General features: G+C 43.3%; 1 protein-coding gene across 3 annotated transcripts in view; it reads right to left on the reverse strand.

Annotated features, from left to right (window-relative positions):
* The window catches only part of Fam160a1 (family with sequence similarity 160 member A1), a 256635-nt gene that overhangs the window by 28866 nt on the left and 202769 nt on the right, over window positions 1–25000 (reverse strand). For all 3 annotated transcript variants that reach the window (XM_031374231.1, XM_031374229.1, XM_031374230.1), the window contains one exon: window positions 2617–2784. In XM_031374231.1, the coding sequence (XP_031230091.1) occupies window positions 2617–2784 (168 nt within the window). The remainder of the gene's footprint in view (window positions 1–2616; window positions 2785–25000) is intronic.

Raw genomic sequence — 25000 nt, forward strand, 5'->3', positions numbered from 1 at the left:
CAGAAATCTGCCTGCCTCTGCCTCCCAAGTGCTGGGATTAAAGGTGTGCGCCACCACTGCCTGGCCAATTAATTTTATAGTAAACAAATTCAAAGTGTAGATCAATTTGGGTAATACTTTTATAGGAACAATATCAAGTCTTCCAACCTATGAACATAGGCTGTTTTTCCACTTACTTCATTCTTTGATTTCCTCCACAAACATTTGTAGTTTTGCACTGTTTTACACTTCTTTTGTGAATTTTTTTCCAAATTATTTTATTACTTTTGACACTATTGCAAATGATCTCAATTTGATTTTTAGATGGCTCACTGTGAAGCTTAGTGTTAATTACCAACTTGACAGAATCTAAAATCACCTGGGAGATAAGCCTCTGGGCATGTGTGTGTATGTGTGTATGTGTGTGTGTGTGTACAGATGTGTATGCATGTACGGGTCTATATGTGTGTATGTGTATGTGTGTGTGTATGTGTGTATGCATGTGTATGTGTGTATGTGTGTGTATTGTGTATTGTGTATATGTATGTGTATATGTGTGTATTGTGTATACATGTACATTGTGCATGTGTGTATATGTATGTATTTGTGTATGGTTGTATATGTGTGTATATGTATGTATGTGTGTATGGTTGTATATGTGTGTATATGTATGTATGTGTGTATGGTTGTATATGTGTGTATGTGTATGTGTGTATGTATATATGCATGTGTATGTATGTATTGTGTATATATATACATATATACATATATATGTGTGTGTGTATGTGTGCGTATGTGTATATTGTGTATATGTGCATATGTGTGTATGTGGGTGTATATGCATATGTGGGGTGGGGACAGATATCTTAATAAGTTTGGTTGCTATTGGAGAACCCATCTTAAGTGTGGGCCACAGGAAAGGGGACCTGAACCTAGCCTCAACATCCACACAGTCATCCTCTCTGCTCCTGACATGGATGTGATTGTGACAGTGGCTTCAGGCTCCCGCTGCCCACATGTTCCACCATGATGAACTCTACTTTGAAATGTAGCTAAGAAGTAAACCTTTCCTCCTTCACGTAACTGTCATTGTCAGAAAGTCTTATCCCAGAACAGAAAGAGAAGCGTTAATACACACACTATCGTATAAAAATGGATTTGATTTTGCACATGCAATTGTATTTTTGCAGCCTTGCTGAATCACTATGAGTTCTAATGGTTCTTTTTAGCTCATTCCTTCGATTTTTTTTGTTTTGCATATAAGACCATGTTATCTAAAAATCAAGCAGCTTTAATTTTAATCTTGGTCTTTGTTTGCTTAATTATATAAACAGAAGCACTGTGCTTAAATAATTAACAAGCACACCCTTACCTTAAGGGAGCACTTTCTCTTTTAATTTTAGTTCTGAGTTTTCATAGACCCTTCTTCAGCTTAAGGACACCCCACTACTCAGCTTCGTTGTCTCTGGAAATCATCATTCTTCTCTGGTTTTGTAAACTTACTGTGTTTTTTCTATCTACTGCAGACAAATACAAGCAAGCAGTTTGTGGTTTGGTTACTGGCTGTAATATCTTTTTGCTATTGAATACAATGTCTTCAGGGTTCATCCATGTTCGTAAGAACTCAAAGGAACCTCCCCTTTTCCCTTGTAATTTCTTGGTCTTCTATGTATTTATGAGTATGTCATTTACAGTATGCACATACCTATATATCTGTGGATTCCCTGAACATCTATCAATGTTGCTTCTAATTTAAACTCATTGTAACCAGACGACATACACTGCATGATGTCAAAGCTTTTACATCCTCTGAGCCTTGTTGTTGGTCTAGCTTGTTCTTCCTTGGAGCAGGCTGACTATGCACCCTGCTGCTATCAGGTGAACTGTTAAATGAGATTTTTTTTCCTAGTATAACACTTTAATTTCCTTAATTTTTTCACACAGTTTTTCTTTATTGGGACAGTACCCTAATATGTGGCCCAAGCTAGCCTCAGGTTTGTAGACTTTCTGCCTCAGTCTCCTAAGTGCTGGATTACAGACCTCTGCCACCATTCATGCCTCTTGGCTGTATACATATATTATAAATATATATATTTATAATACATATATTTATGTATAATACATGTATGTTTTATATATAATATGTAAATATATATTTACATACATACATGTATAATATATAAGCTCTAATGTGTAAAATATATTATATGTGTGTGTATACATTTTACAGATTTTTTTCCTTAGTAACAGCTTTCTTTCTTCCAGTAAATTTATCAGACTCTACTTCAGCCTCCACTAAATTGTTACCTCAGGCCCTGACCACTCGTTTTCCCCAGCTTGCCCTGCACCTGAGTCTTTATGTTCTTGGAATCTTGCTCCTTCAGAAGTACATTTTGCCAGTTCCACACAAGAAAGCATTGACACAGAGGGGGTGGGGGCGCAGTGCCACCTCCCTAACAAAGGGACACCTGACAGGAAAAAAAAGTGTTATCAAATTATCTCTGTCCACAAAGAAAGAAGATAACAGCTGCAGGGGAAATGGGAAGGGAGGGAGGGAAATATTCATAATTTCATTCCCTAAACCAATCTTCTCTGGAATCTGAGTTGGACACATCCTTCCTCGGAAGCTCTCCTTACCCGAAAAGGGGTGTTGATTCGGCTGGTGAGGGTGTCCAGGATGTGGACATTTTCATGCTGGTGCAGTAGGATGAAGCGGAGGAAGATCTCCAGGAGCGCTGGCTCAGAGATGCTGCGCAGGAAGAGGTCCAGATATGCAGTTGTGGTCATGACCTCCTCTACTGTCACCTGGGGCCAGTGGCAGAAAGAGCACAGGTGAGCATGGGGCCAATGGCAGAGAGAGCACAGAGCAACCTCACAGACTGACAGACATTCACCCCAATACCCCTACCTCAGCACAAGGACACTGCGATGAAAACTGTTAGCTGGAGCCAACCATATGTCTACAGTACACAACACCTGCCCCGTAGCTCAGGAAGGGAAAGGCGAAGGCAGAGGGAGGCAGCCATATGCTCTGACAGCTCCAGTCAAACGCAGTTTAAACCCCATAAACCTTTTAGTACATACTCGAAAATAGTGCAGGAGAGTATGAAAAGTATTTATGTGGTTAATAAAGGATTAATTAGAAAGTTTGGTATAATTTGTCTCATTATTAGTCATTCAATAAACATTTACTGGGATCCTCTAAGTACAAGGAGCTGTAGACGTAAGAACATTCTTTATGTTCATGAAACTGAGCTATAACAAATTTCATGATAATATAATATATTCCAAAGGAGAGGTGCAGACATGGAGTGCTGCAGATGTTCCCTCAGATGTGTTTCTGAAGAGCAGAAGCCAAATTTTTATAAATGAATACTGCACATAAAGCACTATTTATAAAGTGCTATAAGAACTTTATTGCTTAATAGAGTAATGGGAACTTTTTATAATGCAAATTAAGATTTTCTATCTATGTGCTTTTCCTATACAGAAAAAAAAATCAGTCTTTCAATGAATCAGACTGGAATTGGGTTTTTCACATAGCTAAAAATTGGAGGCATAAAGCATCAAATTCTAGCTGTAGACATTTGCTTATGGGAGTTTGTGTGGTTGTGTTTGTGGAGGTGAGAGGTCAATGCCAGGCATATCCTTTGGTCACTTTGGTTTACACCTTGCAGGTTTTTACTTTGGGGGAAGGATACCTTACTGATCCCACAGCTCCCTCATTCCAGTAGGATGGCGAATGGCCCCTCAGGGATCCGCCATGCTTGCTACCCTAGCCATGAGGTACAGATGCACACTGCTACCTAGAATTTTACATGGATGGAGGGAGCTGAACTTGGGTCCTTGTGCTTGCATGGCTGGCTGCAGGTCATTCACTGAGCCATGTCCTCAGTCCCTCAACCTTAAACATACTGATTCTAAAAGCTACTGCATGTTCCCTATTCTCCTAAAAGCAGATGCAGCAGCTGATCTTTCTATCTAGAGGTCATCACCAGGTTATTAATATCCACCCTCAAATGCATTGAAACCATCCCACGTTCAGCTCATGCTCTGAGGTTCCACTCTCTGCAAACACCTAGCCTCATGCAGTGCACTGCATTCTAAATGAAGCAGATGGCAACATTGTCTGAATGAGTGTGTCTCCTCTTTTCCAGTTTCTGTTTTAATTCTCCATTTCTTTGAAAGTATTCATTGTCCCAACCCTCTCTCTCCAGCTCTCCTTACACCTGATCCCCCCTCCCTGTTTCCCTCACCTCATAGGTGGGCAGGTAGTGGAGTGGTGGGCTGGGGTGGAGTTGGAGGAGGGAATCTCTAGGATGTGCCAGAGTCCTGGGATGAGGGAGGCCCCAGAGAATCTATGAGGGTGACTCTAGCTGAGGCTTCTAGCAATGGGAGATATGGAGCCTGAAGTGGCTACCTCCTGTAGCCAGGCACCACTCCAAGTAGAGATAAAAAGATACCAACCCACCCACAAAACCTTTCACCCAAAATTTGCCCTGCCTACAAGAAGTGCAGGAACAAAGATGGAGCAGCAACTGAGGGAATGACCAAGCAATGACCAGCCCAACTTGAGACCCATCCCATGGACAAGAACCAATCCCTGACACTATTAATGCTACTCTGTTATGCTTACAGGCGGGAGCCTAGCAGAACTGTCCTCTGAGAGGCTCCACCCAGCAGCTGACTGATACGGATGCTGAGACCCTCAGCCAAAGACCAAGCTCGGGAGTCTTGTGGAAGAGGTGGGGGAAGGATTGAGGGACTTTATGGGGACAGGGACTCCACATGAAGACCAAGAGTCAACTAACCTGAACCCTTGGGGGTTCTCAGAGCCTGAACCACCAACCAAAGAGCATACATGGGCTGGACCCAGGCCCCACACACATATGTAGCACGTGTGCAGCTTGGTCTTCATATAGTGCCTCCAACAACTGGAGTGGGAGCTGCCCCTGACTGTTGCCTGCCTGTGGATCCTGTTCCCTTACCTGGACTGCAGGTCTGGCCTCAGTGGAAGAGGGTGCACCTAGATCTACATTGATTTAATGTGCCAGGGTGGGTTGGTACCCAGGGAGCCTCCCCTTTCCCAGAGGAGAAGGGGAGAGGGGAAGGGGAGGGGGCATGTGAGAGGAGGACTGAGGGGGCTGCAATCAGGATGTAAAGTGAATTAATTAACTAACTAATTAATTAATGGGAAAAGTGTTCACTGTCATTGTGATTGTATCAGTACCAGGGCCACTCCCTTTATACTATATTCCTTTTCTCCTTTTAATTTTCAGCTTTAAAGACCCACAGAAGAGTTTAGAAGCAGATTTCCAGAGCTCCGAGATGAGTGTGGATAGGCCATGAACAGCCACACTGTGGATACAGGTGTGGCGCTCACTCTCAGGTTAGTGGTTGGAATTACCTTTTATAAGTTCTTGGTACTTAGCTGTGTTCTGGAAAGATGAGTCCAGATGGGTAAAATATTCCAACTCAGCTGACCCCTTTCTTTATTCTAATAAACAATGGGTTTTATGGTAATGAAGTCCATTCAGATTTACTCTTTCAGAATCCACTGGAGCTCCCACGACAGGCACAAACACCCTCCCTCCTTTCGGCTGCAACAGTGTGAGCACTCAAGCATTGAGAACAGCGTATGACTGACGTTGTCTGACCACTTTAATAGGCTCTCAGTAGCCCAAATATAATGAAGGGAGAGGAAGCAGGGACGCACCGACACTGGGGAAGGAAATGTCACTGAGAAAGTGCACTTCACAATCTGCCCTGCCTCTGCAGCTAGCTTCAATGGCCTGGAGTTTTCTGCAGTTCTTGAGTGGGGCTTGCATGGGACACAGCTAAAGCTGTCCTGAGGTACATACCTAACCAGTCCACTGCAGCACACACAGTTAGGCATAGAGGTTCCTCATGGGTGAATGGCAGCTACCTCTCACAGGGCCAGCAACTGATATCTGCCAGAGTTGAACATAACAATTCCTCCATAGCCTCTGCACCCCAGCTTTGGAACTGTGGTTGGGATCCCATAAATAAGTAAATATGGAGATTGTGAAAAATATGAAATAATAAATGGATTTGGATACATAGCTAGCAAAAATGGATTTAAAATAAAATCTATAGTCAATCTGAGGTGATCTGGGCACGACTCACATGCGTTGTATTCCACAAGTTCACCGCAGCCTTGGTTTTAAACACTTAGCATGGGGACTATGTATGCTGTCATGCCACACAAGACCAAGAAACTCTGCTCAGGTTCTACACTGTCGTACATTCTGAGCTGTGGTGATTTTGCTCCGGCCCTTATAGAGAAGCACAGCAGTTTGTCTTACGGGAAGACTGTCAGAACCTCCTCAGCACATGACTATGGCACCTCTGTGTCTTTGGATTGCATTCCATTAGAATGCTCTTTGCTTGTAGACCCTGCTGTTTAAGTTGTTAACGAGTTTCACAGAAAATTTGTTAAATTTTTAATCAGGATTAGGTCAGGATTTCTAACAATTTCTGAAATGATCCTAAACCACACTGCCACCACTTTGTACTATGTATTTATGTGAAGTGGTATCTCAGAACTGACAATTATAAAATCAAAGCATCAATCAACTCTGAAAAACACTGAAAATGTTCTACATCCTGCAGCATCAAATATTCAGTCAAGAATTAATATTTCATGGAAAAATAAATAGGCATATTCATCAGCATGCAACTTTGATTTCATATTAATAAATGGCAAAATTATATGTGTAATAAATAATTGCTTTTATTTTAATTTATTTTGATATGATTTATTAACGTAAGTATTTTATTTGCTTATCTACTTTATATACCCATGGTAGTAAAATGTAAAATGCTGCCCCTACAGACTCATATGTTTGAACACTTGGTGTGTAGTTGGCAGTGCTGCTCAGTAGGCAGAGTCTAACTGAGAGAGTCACTCATGGACAGCAGGCCTTGGAGCTATGGAACCCAGCCCTGTCTCAGGCCTTCGTTCTTCTTCCTTTCTGCAGATACTATGTAACTGACTCTCTCTTCTACTGCTACACGTCACACCACAATGGACTTTGTACCATCCTAAACTATAAGCCCACACAACCCTGTCTCTCCTCTAGCTGCTTCTTGTTGGTTATGACAATAAGAAAAGTAAGAATTGCACCTGTATATTCAGGGTCAAGTCAAACTCCTCAGGCAAAAGGAATTCTAATTAGTAAACAGCTAAGAAGCCTTGTTCTACCTGTGTCCTGGAGGCACAGGAAATGGATGCTCTTCCCTCTGATTTCCTTTTTGTTCTTTCTTTCGTGTGTTTGTATTTTATTTGCGTGTATGTGCATGCACACATGCTCATGCATGCACAAGTACTTCTGTGAATGAAATTCTACTCGACCCTTGCCTGTGCTAGTATCATCCACTGTGCTACACTCTCATCCTGTAGCTTTTGGCACAGGCCTCCCTGTATAAACCAAGTAAACTCTGATAGTCTTCTTGACTCAGCCTCCCAAGTGATGACCTCTAACTGTAATCAGGCTCCAAAGCATTAAGGCACAGATGTGTGCTACTGCACTCGGGTGTAGATACATTTTTAGTGAGGATCTCCAGAAATTATCAATGCCACTAAACAGAGCCAAACAGGAAATGATACTCCCACTACGCATATCCCCTTAACTACAACATCAGAGTCGTGGGTGAAAACCTCAACCCAAATGATGAAGGCAAGAGATCTAAATAGAAAAGAGTTGAGAGTGAGATCATTCCAAGTGGGCTGGATGTTAGCTTCTTCGGTCTTTCCCATACACTGCTGGCACGGTGTGTCCTGAGAACCCCAGAAGCTGCTTCTGCAGCAGCAGCTTTCCCCACTGGGTTACACGTGACCTGCCTAAGCTCAAAAGCCCAGCAATCAACTCGCTAGGATCCAAGTCTGTCCTCAGGGGCCAACATGAAAGGGGCATTGGGCAGCTATTGTTTACTACTCTTAGGCTAGATAAATGAAAAGATTTTATTTCTTTTTAGAAATCAAAGCTGTCATTAATAAGCTAAGAGGATTTAAGGAAGCACTTGGGGGGCAGCATTTACATAACATGCTATAAATATTAACAGCCCAATTCCATTAAATATCAGCCATAAACTCTTTACAGAGTGAGGTCACACTTACCTTAAACTAACACCCCAGCTAGGGAGGCCTAGTTCCCTTCTTCCATCTCTTCTCCCCACTGTATACTTCAGAGCCTTTTATCCCAGAAAATCTTCCCTTGCCCCATTATCATTCTCTCAGAAACTTCTTCTAATCCTCCCAGACAGGCAACGTCCTTAATGAGGATAAGACTAAGAGCCTAAGTGTGATCACTTGAAAGCTAACGATGGCCGCAGAGGAAAGGAACTTCGCCAGAGGAATGCACAACGGAACCTTCTGCTAGGGTCCCAGTGCAGCATCAGCAAAACACAGAAGTGGCAATGATGAAGGACATGCACGGAACTGGAACATAAGAAGGACCTTTTGCCTCATAAGATGATCAGTATCCACCTTGTTCTATGAAGGGTGGCAGGCAACTACCAATTTACACAAAAATAGCCAGCTATACAAATCTACTTGTCCATACATAGTATAGGTCAAGAATGTTATTTCATATTAAAGGCAGACCATAATGACTCAAGTATAGTGACTTTCAAATTCTACCCTTTGCCAAGAGATAGGATAAAGACCTTGATAAGATAAAGAGAGGTGTAAACACGAGTAATGCACCTGCTTCCTAGGCCAAGTGCTAGGACAGAGGCTTGCCTTGGATACTTGATTTTATGACGGCCAGTCTAATGTAGTCCATCCTTTGAAGCAAATCTTTCTTTATCCACATAGTCCATCTTCCTTTAGCCCTTGTTTGGTTCTTTCTCCACACCAGCTGCATTTTCCAGCCCCTTCAAGTTGTGTGTTCTAAAAAATATAGCTGGAGACTGGGTGAGGGAATTCAATTTGCTGGCTCACTAATGGTTTAGACCATTTTCAGATAGAAAATATTAGTGTAGCCTGCATGGAGTAAGGGCAAGTACTGTTCTGTGGAACTTAGGCAGATATATTTTGTTAGAAATACAAATTCAATACATCGGGTGCAGGTGCTCTGCTGGCACACCCTGGAATTATAACATGCCAGTGTACAGAAACCTGCCTGAGAAGCAAAGTTATCCAACAAACACTGCATTAACACAGCTATGACCTGATGTGTCAGCCCATCACCTACCCACCATCCATGCCAGGCTACAACACAGCAAAGTGCACAGGCTTGCCCCTGGCTTTCTGAACAGGATGGCAATTGAATTTACAGCCCTCCTACTTCTGTTTATCTTAGTCTAGAAGCAGTTTTTAAAAATTCTTATTATTATTATTATTATTATTATTATTAATTCAAGCTTTTCAGAAATAGACCAAATCGGCAGCTTGTTTTCTCTTAAAAAGGAAGTAGATGGATGTCACATTCCAATTCTACAAAGTCAAAACTCTATACAAGAGAAAAAAGGCCCAGCCACCAGGCCTACAGTTGCAGCAGCACATTAACTTGATATGTAGGAGTGAAATTGAGCATATAGATACCCTGACCCTTCTGTAATCAGCTCTAGTTGGGTGATCCCATTTGCATCTAAATTAGTGCCAGAGTCCTCTCTGCGATGACGGAAGGCTTATATGTGTCTTGAAAAATAAATTTCCCACCTGCTAAGTATTTCTTTGTGATCCGGTCACATTGGGGCAAACAGATGGATCCTACCTTCTGTCACTCAGGAGGGTGGCAGGGGGGTGGCAGGTGACTATGACATGCATCCTCTATAAAATAGAAGCTGCCTTTCTTGGGCTTGTTCTCTAACGTTAGAGGAGAAAACTAACTAGCTGGTTCCATAGGTCAATGATGAGTACTTATGCCTCGTGGCCATAAACAGTGTGGAGAAACAGTAAGACCAACAGAGGGAGAAGGGAGACTTGTTACATCACAGGAAACAGAAGTGAGAAAGTCTTTCCTGAACCTATCCTGGAGCTCACCAGCTGCTGGCAGAGAAGCAAGCCAATGGCGGCAGGCTTGTCCACTGTGGGCAGCCAAGGGCAGCCGCTGGATGGCTCTTCATAGCCACTTCTTCCTTCTAAGAACATGGACCACCCAAGAACACATTCAAGTACAAAAGAGAAGACAGACACTCTGGTTCCTAGAGAGTGGCCCACCCCAAACTTCAGCAAAAAATCCAGGACAGAAGACATTTAATTACTCAAGGTCTGAAAACAGTCTGAGTCGATGAATCAGGCCTCCTCCTGTCTCCCTTCTGCTCCTCCACCTTAAGGCCACACAGTATACTGATGCCACTGCCAGAGGCAGGCAGAGAAGGATGGAGGTGACATTCAAATTATTAAGTTGAGTTACTTACTCCCAAAATATTTTTGAAGGAAGGAAATGAAAGAGATGAGGGTGTCTGCAGCATATTCTAAGGAAACTACTTTTAAAATAAAAGCCAGTCTCAGCCTCCTCCTGCCCAAATTTCTTCAGATCATGTGTAATGCATTACATAAGTCAGCAGGGACATCGGAGCCTCCGTGGGTAAAGGCGCTTGCTCCCAAACCTGACAACTCGAGTTTGACCCCAGGTACCCATATGGTAGGAGGTCAGAACTCACTCCTGCAAGTTGTTCTCTGGTCTCCACACTTGGGACATGGCATGCATGTGTGCACACACACATATAATAAATATAATAAATGAATGTGCACACATGTGTGTCTGTCTGTGTGTCTCTGTGTGTGTGTGTGTGTGTCTGTCTATGTGTCTATGTAAACTTATATTGCCTGGTAGAAGAGGGACACAGCCCCGAGAGGTGAATACCTCTCCATCTATGCAGTGGAAAGTAGGGTTGGGGAGGGCACTAAGACACACTCCAGAGGGCAGTGTGGTACTTTCAGGGCTGGAGTTTTCCCCACTGAGGCAGTTCGGGTCTCAGCTGGCTCAAACGAGATGCACACAATTAACATTGTTCTTTCCTAGCACCTCTGTGCCATAGGTACGTGGATTACCAGAGACCTGATCAACCTTCTCTCTACACCCATTCTGTTTTCAGTGTAGATAAAGATGGCTGTCGATCATACTGCTGACCAGCATGGAGATAGCACCTTCTGGGGTTCTTAACTTTAACCACATTGAAGGAATGGCCAGCTCTCTTCAACAAACATATGCTAAACACACTGAAAACTCAGCACTTAGTGGTGGGGATGGAAAGACAGCCCAAACAGTATTCTAAGTGTTGTACTGAGCACAAAGGCCAGAACACTGGGTATTCTAAGACCTGGACTTAGATCTGAACCAGGAGTTAGGGAGCCATGTGAGCCTCAGAGAGAATGACTGCCAGCCCGAGCAGACAGTAGACTTCAGAAAGAGCACAGAATTTTCAGGTGGGCAGGCTCAGGTTCAAACCTAACAGTTTTTACTATATGAACTACACAGGGGCATTTAATCTCTCTGAGCTGCTTCCTCCTCTGTAAAATGGGGGTAGCTACATGCTCTCAAATATTTGAGAATTAAAGACAAATGTACAGAGAGAACTGACAGGAAAAACGACTCTTGCTTCCTGAGTTGGGGTATCCATTTAAGTAATCTAAATGAAGGTGGGGGTGAGCAGGGATGTGGTAACAGATGAAATGAAGTGTGCCTCTCTAAGTGCACTTGGCAATGGGGAGAAAGTATAGCAGTTCTTACAGAAAGAGAGCCCGTCTGTCTGCCTCCACTCCTGTTCCCTTGTCAGTATTTTGCAGAATTAGGAGGGGCTGAAGTAGCTGTGACAGAAGAGATCAGGGGACTCTGAAGGGTAAATATATCCTAGGAGAGGATGGCCTTACAGGGGACATTGGGTTCTCTAAAACACTTTTTTTTCTCTTTGCCATGGACGTCTATTTAAAGATCATTCTAATCCCACAAAACCACTTAAACACTAATTTAGAGAGGAATAATGGTGTTATTGCCAACAGACAATGGCCATGTCTGAGAGGCCTCTGCTAACATGAAAGGTGACCAAGCCGTTCTTATAACACCAACATGGGTTTTCCCTTGCCTATTACAAACCACAGACCACCCCCAACTCTCTGGAGCGATTAGCAAAGGGCTACTTTCAAAGCTTTTTATCCTGTATCATATGCATATTATTTATACCCCCTAGCTTCATAATGTGATTTACCAGACTATAATTTAATATGTGATTCGGTATAACTAAACTTCATCTAATAGAGTTTGGCTACTGAGATACTCTAAGCCAAGAATGATGTCACATACCTTCATCCTAGCACATGGAAGGCCAAGGCAGAGGACTTGAGTTCAAAGAGGCTAGCCTGGGTTGCATGGGAATTCAAGCCAGCCTATCCAGAAAGAGGAAGAAGGAAAGAGAAAGGGAAGGAGGGCATACCCCAAGAAGTACATAAGAGTGAATCTCACAGTCCAACTCTGAGGCCAGAGTCAGTGAGGAGACTAGAGTAGGAGTAACTCAAAAGGGAAGATGGGAGAACTATTTTAAAAACAACTTCCTCCATCCCTTTTGTGTTTACTAATTGATAAATACTCTTGATCTTGGACTCAAGTTTACTATTTGCAACATGAGAAATGAAAAGAGTGTCATTGTCCATCAGTTCTGAACATTCCCTGTATATTTAAGGAATCTGCTGGTTGTATTATGTCCGTTCATGGCATCCATACAATCTTTTGAGAACTGACTCCAACAACCCAGACAGGAAAAAAAAAGTCCCTCCTAGAAAGGCAGGTTCCTCCAAGAACAGGATTAGAGAAGAAAGGTAAGCTGAGGCTGGACAGCAGAGTCAACAACATGGTGGATAAGTGTGGCCTAAATGCAACTTTCCTCTTGTACCAGTTTTCTCCACTTCCATTTTCCCGGCCAAATCACTGTCATTTTCAGTTTTCTTCACGTATTTTCCCTTCTTCTATGACTGCCCACTTTCTGCAGAAACACATACATCTGACCTACTGAGCCACGGTACATTGTCAAGTGCTCAGAACACAATAAAATGAGATGGAAATAGGGAGGTCTGTCATAAAAGAAGAAAAAGACAGAAAACTTGATGTCCATGGCCTGTGTTGGGGATGCCCCACTGGCATGGCAGTTAGTTAGGTTCATCTGCTGGTTATCTGAGTAACAGAAAACTTCCATTTATAGTGAATACTACTACTTCACCGAAAACACAGAGTCTAACTCAGGCCATGCTCTTGAATGAGAGCAAGTCAGAAGAGCGATCCACTGGAGAAAGACATGCTTCCCTGGGCCTTCCCTCTATTTCTCTTCCAGATTAACACAGCAGCCCTACTCAATTCTGAAAAAGCTGATTCCCAGCTCAGGAGTGGAAGGGAAATGTCTGGGCTAAAGTCTCAGGCAGCAGACCACAGGACAGCAGGGTCTCATCTTATGACTGTACTTCCCCCCAGACTCTATCTGCCTGCTGGGCTAAGTGAGTCATTTTGGGGTAGAATTTTTTATTTAGACCAATTTTCCCAGGCACAAAAACTATAACAAAAACAAGCTCTGATAACAAAAGACAAACTTCATTCCTGGCTTATTTTCCATGAACGACAAAGAAATCTCCACACGATGCAGAGACAGAAACCACACAGGTGTCTGCCAGAACAAATTCAATAATTCTAGTCATTGTGGTCATTTTTCCCTCCCTTATCCACAAACCTGCTCATCATCTGGCACTGGATAGTCACAGCAGAGCATCTCATCAGAATGCAAGTCAAACAGAAACAAGGGGCAGCCTTTCTCACAGGAAGCCAGCATGGGGCAAGAGGCAGCCATGGCAGGACAGTAACAAGCAGGCCAACCTTCTCTGCTGGGCTCCTCACCCTCTGGTTTTCTTACAACTCCCCTGAAGATAAACTCACAGGGCGTTTTCTGCTGATCAATTTTGAATGTTCTCTTAGGATGGTGCATGGGGAAGAATAAATGATTTACATCAAACTTCGGAGCAGCTCTTTCTCTCTTGGGTCTTCATTGTTTCCGAGGTGAACACCACCTGGCTTCCATGGATAAGGTGGGGTTTTGTGTGAGTTTTGTTTTGTGCCTTCTGTATGAGGGAGGGTGAGGCCTTCTGTGCACTTGTTTGGATTAAAGAGAGAAATCTAATTTCTCACTTCAAATCAGAAGTCACTGGAAGTTTAATTTCTTCTCCTACAATGGGAAGAGAGCTCAGCAGATAGAACGGCATTACCTGCCTCAGACTCTAAAATGGAACCCTGTGCTCGTCTGTGTGGGAAGACAGTAGGTGCACTTGGTCGCCTAACTTCTGTGAGTCTAAAAAACAGTAAGGCCAGGCAAGAAGACCTGGAGCTGAAGGGACAGAATCAGGCACATTTAGAGGGCAATTGCTTAATGCTACCTGTAAGCTTCCTGGGTGGGACACCCACCTCTGAGCCAAGGGCAGCACTCACAAGGCACTTCAGCAATTAATGAAAGGGTCTCTTTGGATAGAGGCAGCTCTCCCCAGCCCATGGCTTGTTTAGCTGATGGTCTGGCCAGAGCAAGGGTGTTTTTTATCCCTTAAAGATTTGCTTCTGCCTTCTGTGGAGACAGCCCCTTGCCAAGGCATAAAGTCTGGCAAGCAAAGTATGAGCTCATTGCTCCCTGCAGTGCCATAGACTGCAGTGGACAACCTGCCCAAGTCTGCCCACGGCTCTGTGTGCCTGGGTCTTCCCTGTCGTTACAATCACAGAGACTTGCCGACTTCTCCCATCAAGAGAGACGCAATTCATTAATATCTAAGGAGCTCTGAGTTTATGGGAGACACCAGGAATGCTTTCCCTGAGTTCATTCTCCCTTCTTTGGAAGAAACACTGACTTTATCATTTAAAAACCTGTTTCCTTTGCATCTATCTGTGGCTACCTACGTTCTGATCAGGAAATCATAAAATGGAAGCCATGTGAGGAGTGGGAGAGGCTCTGTGAAGGGAGGTTTGGTTGATCTACAAACCAACACAGGGGTTGCTCTGAAACTAAGATGATTTGCATTGTAAATGTTAACAGAGATCTCCTCCCCAGCATTTAGGGCAGCGCCTGGCATATACTGGATACTCAAAATAAATGTGCTGAGATAATTAATAAAATGAGCGTTTCATAATAAGAGAAGGGCAGCCAACACTGACAGTTTATAATAAAGCAGAAGTGGAATGACTGCCGTGACCCCACCTCCAAATACTCCTCAGACGTATGACAGCACTCCTCCAAGATTGATTACACACTGACTCATCATAAAATGCACATGGAACAGCACACGGTGCTCACCAGGGCTAAGCACAGCGTGCATCCTGGTATTTATTTCTTGCTTCTATTTTAAATGCTAACCACGACCTATCAAGCTGACTTTATAACTTATTAACATGATGACTTTGTTTAAAACATTTGTATCTGTATAACCTTCTCTGACTTTTCTCCTAACACATAAGAATCAACACTAACATTTAATTTCTTAATGAGAATTCTAAAAAAAGTTTTAAATTTAATGGGAAGAAAGTAACACGAATAACCAAAATAGCATGTTTAGTTATGACTGGAATTTCCCTATAGGGACTAAACATGATCACTGAGGACATTAAAGCACACAATGCCACATTACACAACACAAAACTACATTACATAGTACAACACCACTCTCATTACACAACACTATACTGCACACCATACCACACCATACCATACCACACCACACCACACTACAGTGCACCACATGAGTGAAGATACATAGGTGCCAGGAGCTGGCTACCCAGTCATCCTCCTTCATCTTATCCCAGTCCTGGTGTTGGTTCATCCTGGCAAAGAGCTGCTCCTCTCCTAGCCCTAGCTACACTGCTGTCCTTCTGAGGAACCTAGGTTGCAATGGCTTGCCCTGGTGACTAAGTACTGTGGTAACTGCCCTTGATCTTTGCTGATCAGAGAATACAAATGAGCTTTCTTTCTTGGCTGAGATTCTCTCAGGGACTATGGGTAAAAATTTAAGGTAGCTGAGAGCATCTTGCGGTAGTATAAAATGTCCTGCAGTGAGAAGACACTTACATTTTAATACTTAGTATCTGGGGTGACAGGCAAGCCAAGATACTTTTTGTTGTTTCGGTAGCTATAGGTATAGCACAAGCATACACACCCTTGAATCCTCCACAGTGGATTCACACACACAATACAAGAGGGGCAGCAGTGAGATATGGCAGGCAGAAGCATCTTCTGCCATAGAACTGGACAAAACCGTAAGCTGTAAGGCTCTGTAAGATAACAGAAACATACCTTGAAAGGTCACTGGACCATTTAATGCAAACATAGAGCTGCCAACTAACCCTTCAATGGCTAATCTAAGGCCATATATCTGACAGATGGCCTACAACCAGAAAGATGTCTGTTCCTCTTACAACCATTCTCATCTGTAAGACACTGATGTTGACCTAGAGGACCATCAGACCATTGCCTTGGTTCTAAAATCCTGACGTTCTCTGACTCGATGTCAGTGGCTTACCTCGGAGCTAATGTGGTTCTGTGTCTCAAGTATCTTTCTTCCTAGCATAGGAAACACACAGCCAGGGCAGTGAGAAGGATGCCCGCCATTCTCCTGCTACATTTACTCTGCCAATTGTGAATTGATTGCATGAACTGATTACATACACAAGCAGCTAAAGATACACAGAAGAACAAAACGTGTCTGCAGGTCCTTAAGCACCGGCCAACAAAGCCCAGACAATGACAGAAGTGCTGAGCCCAGGCCCTTGATCGCACATGACTGCTCAGACGTGGTTCAGGGATGAGAGAAATCAATGTGTGCTCAAGTGCAAAGCTCGTCTCAGTGTGGAGCTTGTTCTGGGACTTAAATAAATACACTCTGGGTAGACAGGCAGAAAGTAAAAGGGACAGCCCAGCAGGAGTATGGGAACAAGAACAGACTGCAGAGGGTGACAGGCTGGATGGGGCCAGGTTAGAGCAGTCTGCAAAGCTAGGCAAAAGAGTCCAACTTGTCTTCTGTGGATAGCAGGGCACGTTCTTTGGAATGGGGAAACAAATAATAGCCATTTTTTAAAAAAAATGTCAGTTGCTACTTATAAACTTGTTAGGCCTATGGGAGATGAGACTTTTGAAGACTGGGTACAGGAGAGTGAAGCTCCCAGTGTTTGTCTAACACTCATGATCTCCTGCTTCTGGCTGCCCCTTCCAACCTTTCTCCCCAGGAAATGATAAGAGGCTGAGTCCATCCCTCCTCCTCTTCTCTAGAAGCCAGTCTTCTGGCACACATCCTTCTGTGTTCCTCCTACCACAGCTTCTACAGCTTATCTAATTCTGGGGTCCAACATTAGGAAATATCTAGAAGAAGCCCTATTCTACAGAGTGAGTTTTACAAGTAATGAAGATACTATTTGGTAATCCACCTGCCTAGCTGATCTCTTCCTATTTCCCATTTTCTCAGAACACAGGGAAGGAAAACTCAGAACTCAGATTATATGGACTTTTCTAGAACTTTATTTCAGGTTGTTTTAGCTTCGAGCTCTGTTTATACTGATTCACGCATATGCTTTTTACTGTCAAGCTAAGCACAACAGTGAAGTGGCATTGTCCTCCACATACTGCTAAATCATAGCAAATGACAGCAGCAAGACAAACTCATGACCGCACCCAGCCAGTCCCAACAGGAAGTCTATGCAGAACCCAAAACTGATGGGTGTTGTAGTGGGGCTCTCAGCACCCTCAGTCACCCATGCTGGCTTCCCAGTCATAACGTCCATGGATGCTAAATGCCCCATGGCACCAGGTAAAATGTCAAAATGAACACTAAAAGTCCTATTTTTCTCATTGCTTAAATAGAAATCTATATTCCATATCCTCTGAATTAGTAGCTGAATGTGCACAAAATGAGCAATGTAGTTTAATATAAAATGTCCCCTGAAGACTCTATGCATTGATATCCCAGCTGATGGCACTTTTGAGAGGTAAGTGGATCATGTGGGCACCTAACTTCACCAATGAAACTCATCAATGAGTTAATCCATTGAGATGTTCATAGGCGAATGAGCTATTGGGACAGGGCTGGATGGAGGAAGTAGGTCACTGGAGGCATGAAGTAGGTCACCAGAGGCACGAAGGGTATACCATTTAAAATTATTTATTTACTTATGTCTATGACTATTTTGCCTGCACATTTATGTTTACCATGTACATTCTGGTGCCCAGAGAGGATAGAAGAGGGCATCAGATGCTCCAGAACTAGACTTACAGGTTCTTCTGAGCTGCCATGTGGGTATTGGGAACTGGACCTGGGTTGAAATACTCTGAACGGCTGAGACATCTCTCCAGAATCCGAGGATATATCTAATTCTCGGATCTTGCCTGCCAGCCACATTCCTTTCCCACATCTCTGTTTCTCTTCCTTAGCCACATGCTTCCCACCAAGATGCTCTTACCTCACCAAGGGCCAAGAATCAATGGAGCCAGGTGACCATGGACTAAAACAGTGAAGACAACATAAATCCTTTCCTATTTGTGCTGGTTTCTCAAGCACTCTGTCACAGTGCTGAAAGTGACAATTCGAGTAACTGCAGGTGAGGGGCTGATGTGTGATGGCACTGTGGATAGTCACATGCTCACTATGTGGGGAGGGCCATCCTAAGAAAGCCTTTCCTGGTGGACTTCTCTCAACACCTCTTGGTCATCCTTACTAGTCAATAACTACACATGGGCCAGGAAGCTTAGAAGAAAGGAATGCTGTTGTTACTTATAATCTTCATGATTCTTTATGATTTGTGATAGCTCCCCAAATGACTACTGTTCACAGAGTCCTAGCTCATTGTTAACATTGTGTTAGGTACTTGACACACATTATTGGGGCTAATTCTCTTGTAGGTAGACAAAATCCTCTGTGAGAAAGGTCCACATTACCAAACTCCAAAGTTTGTGCCTTTCCCGCCCTCTCACATTCCACAGGCCCCCTCTAGCCAACTCAGATTAGTATTTCTCCCCTTTAGGCCAAAGAAAATAGCCCCAAGTGTCATGCCAGGCCCCTACTCCAGAAACTTCCTCCAAGATCTAGTTGGGGATACTTCCTTTGGAATCCATAGGTAAAGATGAGACTCAATATTAATCCAATAGAAAAACAAATGGTTTTTGTCAAACACCTACATCCCTGAAGTCACTGGAATAGACCAACAGTATCAACTGAGCACTCTCACATGAGGACAACTTTAACAACACCTGCTGCCACTCACAGATAGACATCTTTGACCCTCATACTCATCCCTCAGACCAGACTCAGAACCTACTCCAGAAGCACCTCTCATAGAAGTAAACTTGGAGTCCTCTATTCAAAAGTAGCATTCACAGCAGTACAGCCCTGCCTTCAGCCTTCCAAGAGGGATCTCCAACACATACATGATTTAAAAGCCTAAGAGCCCACCAAACTTCATTTGGACTCCAAAGATGCAGAATCCATTTTCAAGGCCACCATACTGAAACTGACACTTAGAACCTGATTTTGGCAACAGACACTGACTCCTCACTTTGGCCCATGGAGTAACTGCAGAAAGGATGAGAGCCTCACATCTCTGTCTTCAATTTGTGTCTGTACTTCAGTGGACATCACAGAGGTAAATAATTGTCCTTAACCTTTCCTCTTGTATTACCTTAAACTTTGGGAAGAACACCGCTTCCAAGGACAGTCCAGAGGAGGCTGGCTGCACTAGGAAGCAAGCCTGCGCCTCAGCAGTAACAGCTTAGCAACCTAACAAAGTATTGTAGGATATCAGAACAGAATAGACAGGAAGCTGAGACCGAAAATAGGGGACTAAACCTCAACCAATGCTACTCCATTTTGTTAAGCCCTTGCCCTCTATTTAAACCTAACCTCGCGTTAACACCCTAACTAGGGGACACTGAACTCCCCCCGCCCCAATGTAGCCACATCTAATAAATCTCCTTTCTCTGCTTTTCAAAATTACTCTCCTTAACTAGCATACTGGGGACAAACTGAGCTTAACTTGTTGGGGCTACCAGAGCCTAAGCTTTCACCCTAAATACCTGGGTAACAACTTGGTGGTAGCTCTCAGTCTCAATTCACCTTTGGATCTACTGAAAGACACCTTGCTTAGGACCCATCCTGCCCCAGTTAACTCAGGCTGTCTGTGAGACTAGGCTTCTGCTGGGGGTGCATCCCTGCTAGGCTCCCAGCTAGGCCACTGTCCTGATTCTGATTGTCACCTGAACCACTATAATGCCATATGGTCCATCTGACCTTCAAGTCCCTAACACCTCTCAGACACTGCCACAGCAATGAAGATACTTCTATTGGTGGGTGAAAGAAGAGCTTTAGAAGTCTGAGTTTTGCTGAGCTGTAACTCTTACTATAAAGGTGAACAAGCATTCTTTTCAAGGAAAAATCCAGTGCAAGAGGCTGAAAGGCGCCTCCAATCACAGGAAAAGGCAGAGCTGAGAAACCTGGCCCTGTGCTGGCCATCCAGTCTTCAAGCTGTCCTGCAGACGGATACTGCCTTCTGCCACCTGCCACTCAAAACAAATCCTCCCCAGGGCTTGTGAAAAGACTCTCTCCGCTGAAGGACAACAAAAGGCGCAATTTGGAAGCTTCCAAAAACTAGTATACTGTCCAACCCTGAACAATCATCCAAAAGAGCCATAGGGGAATTCCTGGGAAGAACAAGACTTAATTGATTCCCAACAATGCTGAGAAGGCCCATTATCGAAATACTGAATCAATGACTGAAAAACTCCAGAGGAGAAACGGGCAGGGCAAGCGGGGCTGTTTGCCCTTCCTCTGGCTGCATCTCTTCCCTACCACACAGCATGGGCAGTGCTGGGCTTACTCAGCACAGTGGGGCAAAGTGGCCCAATGGGCATACTGGGCTATGAATGCCACTTCCAGAACACAAATAAAGGAGAGGGTGGAGATTCATGGACTGAAACAGTGTTCTTTTCATCTCTTTAGGGGAGGGCCACCAACACCTTCACCCCAAGAGCCTCTTCTTCAAGCCACTAGGTGGCGCAAACCCTCTCCTTTTAGAGAAAGGGACTTGTAGAAATTATATTGGTGCACCCAAACAACTCCCTGCTTTGTGCCAGAGCCCAGATAAGAAAAGGATCTGTTCTCCAAAGAAGTCTATCTTGTGTTTAACAAAAGATTTCATCTAAATTCTGCTTTGGGAACTCAGAAGTTAAACTTATGTCGTGGAAGGACTCATGGATCTAAGATTTACTTAAAAAATAAAATAAAACTAAATACAAGGAGACAGCACTGGGAAGTTGAGTTCGGTTCGGATTGGTCAGTAGCTCCTGCGTAAACATGGTCAAGTCAACTCACTTCTCGGGTCTTCAGTGCCCTTGATTGAGAAATAAGGAACACATAATCTATAGAATGATGTCCACTACTAAATTATGTAAGTGTTCATAACATGCTACATTTCTATATCTAATTCATTGTTAAATTTAATTCATGAGATCTAATACGACTTTAAGCACAGAGGACAGACGAATCATGAAGGCCATACACATTGTTTCTTTGTTCTGTGGTACTGAGAATGGAAGCCGGGTCTCACACATGCTCAGTGAGCTCTACCCCTGATTTATAGCCCCAGCACACTGTTTGCTTATTGCTTTGTGACAGGGCTTCACTATGCTATCCAAGCTGGCTTTGAACACACTCTGTGCCCCAGGCTAGCCTTGAACTTGCAATCTTGCTACCTCAACAATTTGTTGAAGGCTCTGTAATAAGTTTAAAAATTGAGATCTTATTAATTCATTTACTACAAAATACTCCCAGAACACCTGGGCACCAAGTGCGTAGCCAGATGATGAAGAGAAGAGATAAACAGGAGTTCTGCCACACTGTTCCTCTAGGAAGTAGAAATCTACTGGACTCCAGAGTTCTAACCTCCTGGATTCTCACACACAGAAAGAACCCAGACAGTTAAACCTACTGTACATTGAGAATCACTCATCCAAAATTCAGCCTGTGGTTTCAGATCATTCAGGTTTGGGGATTAAAGATCTACGATTTATAAAATCTATGGTTATATTAAAGCATTTGACATAAATGTAAATATCACAGGCTTCATTCAGATAGTTATATCTTGACAAATAACCATAGCAAAGGCATGCTGCCAATTGCCTTTACTTGGTATTTTACAGTCACTTCAAACTCAGTGCAGTGATGTTCACCTTAAACAAATTCAGTTCTACATGTAGAGAACATGTTCCAAACATGATTATTCAGCCATCACTGCTTCTTTAGTAATACTGTAAATAATCTTTTTCCTTCTCTCTATAAAATTTGTATCTTCCCTTACGTTGCTAAAGAAATGCCTGTCTTAAATCTGGCTTCCTTTTGGATTTGCACAATTAAAGAGTTATCATCTCGCATTGAATTCCAATCACCTGTATAAACAGATTTGCCTGCCTCTTTACTTTCTATCTTAATTCTATTGATTTTGGACAGTTTTATTTATTCATGTTAAGCTCATCGTTAGACAAAGCATTATAGGGACAAGGATGCCTCTAAGACACTATAGAGTTAGTCCAAGCTGACAACACCATTGACCCTGTGGTCACAAATGACAATAACTGAATTAGTTCACCATCACTTGGTAAACATGAAAGATAAGTGGAAAGCTTTAGGCTTCCAGTCCCTGAATAATATACCTAATCTCAGCTGAGATTACAGCATGGGCCTTAGATGGAGCTGTCGTGACTAAAAGATACTCAACAATATGGTACTTAATTAGTCTGGAAACTCAGCAACAAGACCTTAGCTATTAATTACGAGATTTTCTTTTTTGGAAAAGAAGCAAATGTTCCAATAGCTCCTATTACCATCATTTCCATATTCCCAGAGGCTTCCCCAATAAACATTAATCATTTCTATATGTTTCACAGTTGGCTCAGAAGTGTTAATGGAGGATACAGAATGGACTGTTAAGTTTTTCTATATATTGCTAGAGGGAAGCCTGTGTGTGGATGTGGGTCTGGACATCTGTGTGCATCATCTTTGCACACAATTGCCTGGAAACTCAAACAGGGAAAACAGCAGTGATTGTGACAACTGAGGTCTGCCAGTGTCTTTTATTATGAGGAGTGTCCCTGGTACTGATAACACTGCCCACAGACCTAAACAGAGCCACACAGCAGAGCAGAGTTGACATTACACAGTAAGTACTGGAACTTGTCACCCATCCTCAACAGTGGGAAGGACCTCTCTCAGTCCAACATGATGCACATATTGGAGAAGAAACACCTTTATGCGGTCAACCATCTCCTTTTACTACACACCTTGAAGAAGAAGAAGTAGTATTAGTAGTATTAGTAGTAGTAGTAGTAGTAGTAGTAGTAGTTGTTGTTGTTGTTGTTGTAGTACTGCTACCTCTATTACTGTGTCCTCATGAAGTGGAGTATGGACCTGAGCCCTTACCCATTCTCACAATTCATTTCTCAAATCACTGTCATCTTATTGTTTGATGTTCTCCATAATCTTGGGGAGTGATGCAAGCAGAGTAGGGTCAGAAATGACAAAGCTGGATCTGTTGTTGAGTTAAAACCCCTGGAGATTTCACATAAGACTGAAGCCTGATGGCTGAGGTAGTGTTTCATCACTGTGGTAAGACACTAACAAACGCAGCTTGAGGGAGGAAGGGCTTGATCTGGCTCACAGCCAAAGTACAGTTTATCACACCAAGGAAGTCAAAGCAAGAGAAGCTTAAAGCAGCTGTTCATGTCACACCCACAATCAGAAGGCAGAGAGCAATGGATGCCTGATGCTCAGTTCCATTCCTCCACAGTGCAAGATCTCAGCCAGGGAACAGTAAAATCCCCCAACATCATTGGAAACCGGACAAGAAACGTCAAAGTACTTTCCATCCAGAAGTGGCAAAGAGGGCAGCAGAAGGACACAGAGCACAGGCATGCTCCACATCCACACATACAGAAGCAAATGTTCCAGAAGAGCAAACAGGGGACCGGTCTACCTTCCTCCACCCTGAGCCCTTTCTTCTATCTTCCAAACCAGGAAACAGAGGACGGGGCAGAGATGAATGATGCTGAGGCCGCAGCCGTTCTGCTATCTCCTCCTTACACACACACATCAGGCTGCTCCTCCTGTAAGCTCAGCACCCAGCCACAGCCCATTAATATTTCATAACAATGATAATTTGAAGATGTTATTTAATTGTTTAAAAAGTCTTCAGTCACAACTTCCACTGGGCATAGAGGTCTAGAGTATGCTGAGCCAGGAGAGCCAAACTGGGCTGTACTAAAGTCCTTGTCCTACCCCACCTACAAAACACATTATTGGTTAAGTGGGCAACTCCCTTGTGGCTGTGCCCAGCCTCTTGAAATTTCCATCTTTTCTTTTCAATCACCCCAAAACTGCCATCCATCAACTTAAGTCAATAAGCCATGAATTATTGAGCTTGTAGGATGCAGATCATGAATATGTATGCATGTGTTTGGAAGGCAAGATTGTAAAACAAATGGGCTCCACGATGGCTTATAGGAAGCCAACACACATGCCCTTAAGGAAATGTCTGAAATTAATTCTACCCATGTATACTGTTTGAGCACAGTTTCAGCACACAGAGGATGGTGGAAATCTTTTTTTTTTCCTAGTAGATCTTGTTTCTGTTTTCCAAGCACACTGTTTCCTGTAAAAATGAAATATAGCTGGCTGATCGTTGGCAAAACCATAGGTACAGGCTTTGAGGTCAGGGTTTCCATGGCTAATGCCAGTGTGCTGCATACAGAAAGGACACATGTGACAGACTCTCTTGCCATCACTGCCTACCATACACACACCCCTCAAGGTCTACAGCTCTCTTGAACAGAGACAGTCACAAGTTTCTTCTCCCATTTCCTAAAAGCCTGTGAAGGACCTACCCATCACAACGAAACAGAACGTATCCTAAGTCAGTTCTAGGAATCCTTCAAGGGAGCCAGGGTGTTACTTGGACAATCCTTTCCTGCCCACACCCCCTGCCAATCCCTTTTCCAATCCTGCTGG

Source organism: Mastomys coucha, unplaced genomic scaffold (genome assembly GCF_008632895.1).
Source record: "Mastomys coucha isolate ucsf_1 unplaced genomic scaffold, UCSF_Mcou_1 pScaffold16, whole genome shotgun sequence".
Classification (NCBI taxonomy): Eukaryota; Metazoa; Chordata; class Mammalia; order Rodentia; family Muridae; genus Mastomys; species Mastomys coucha.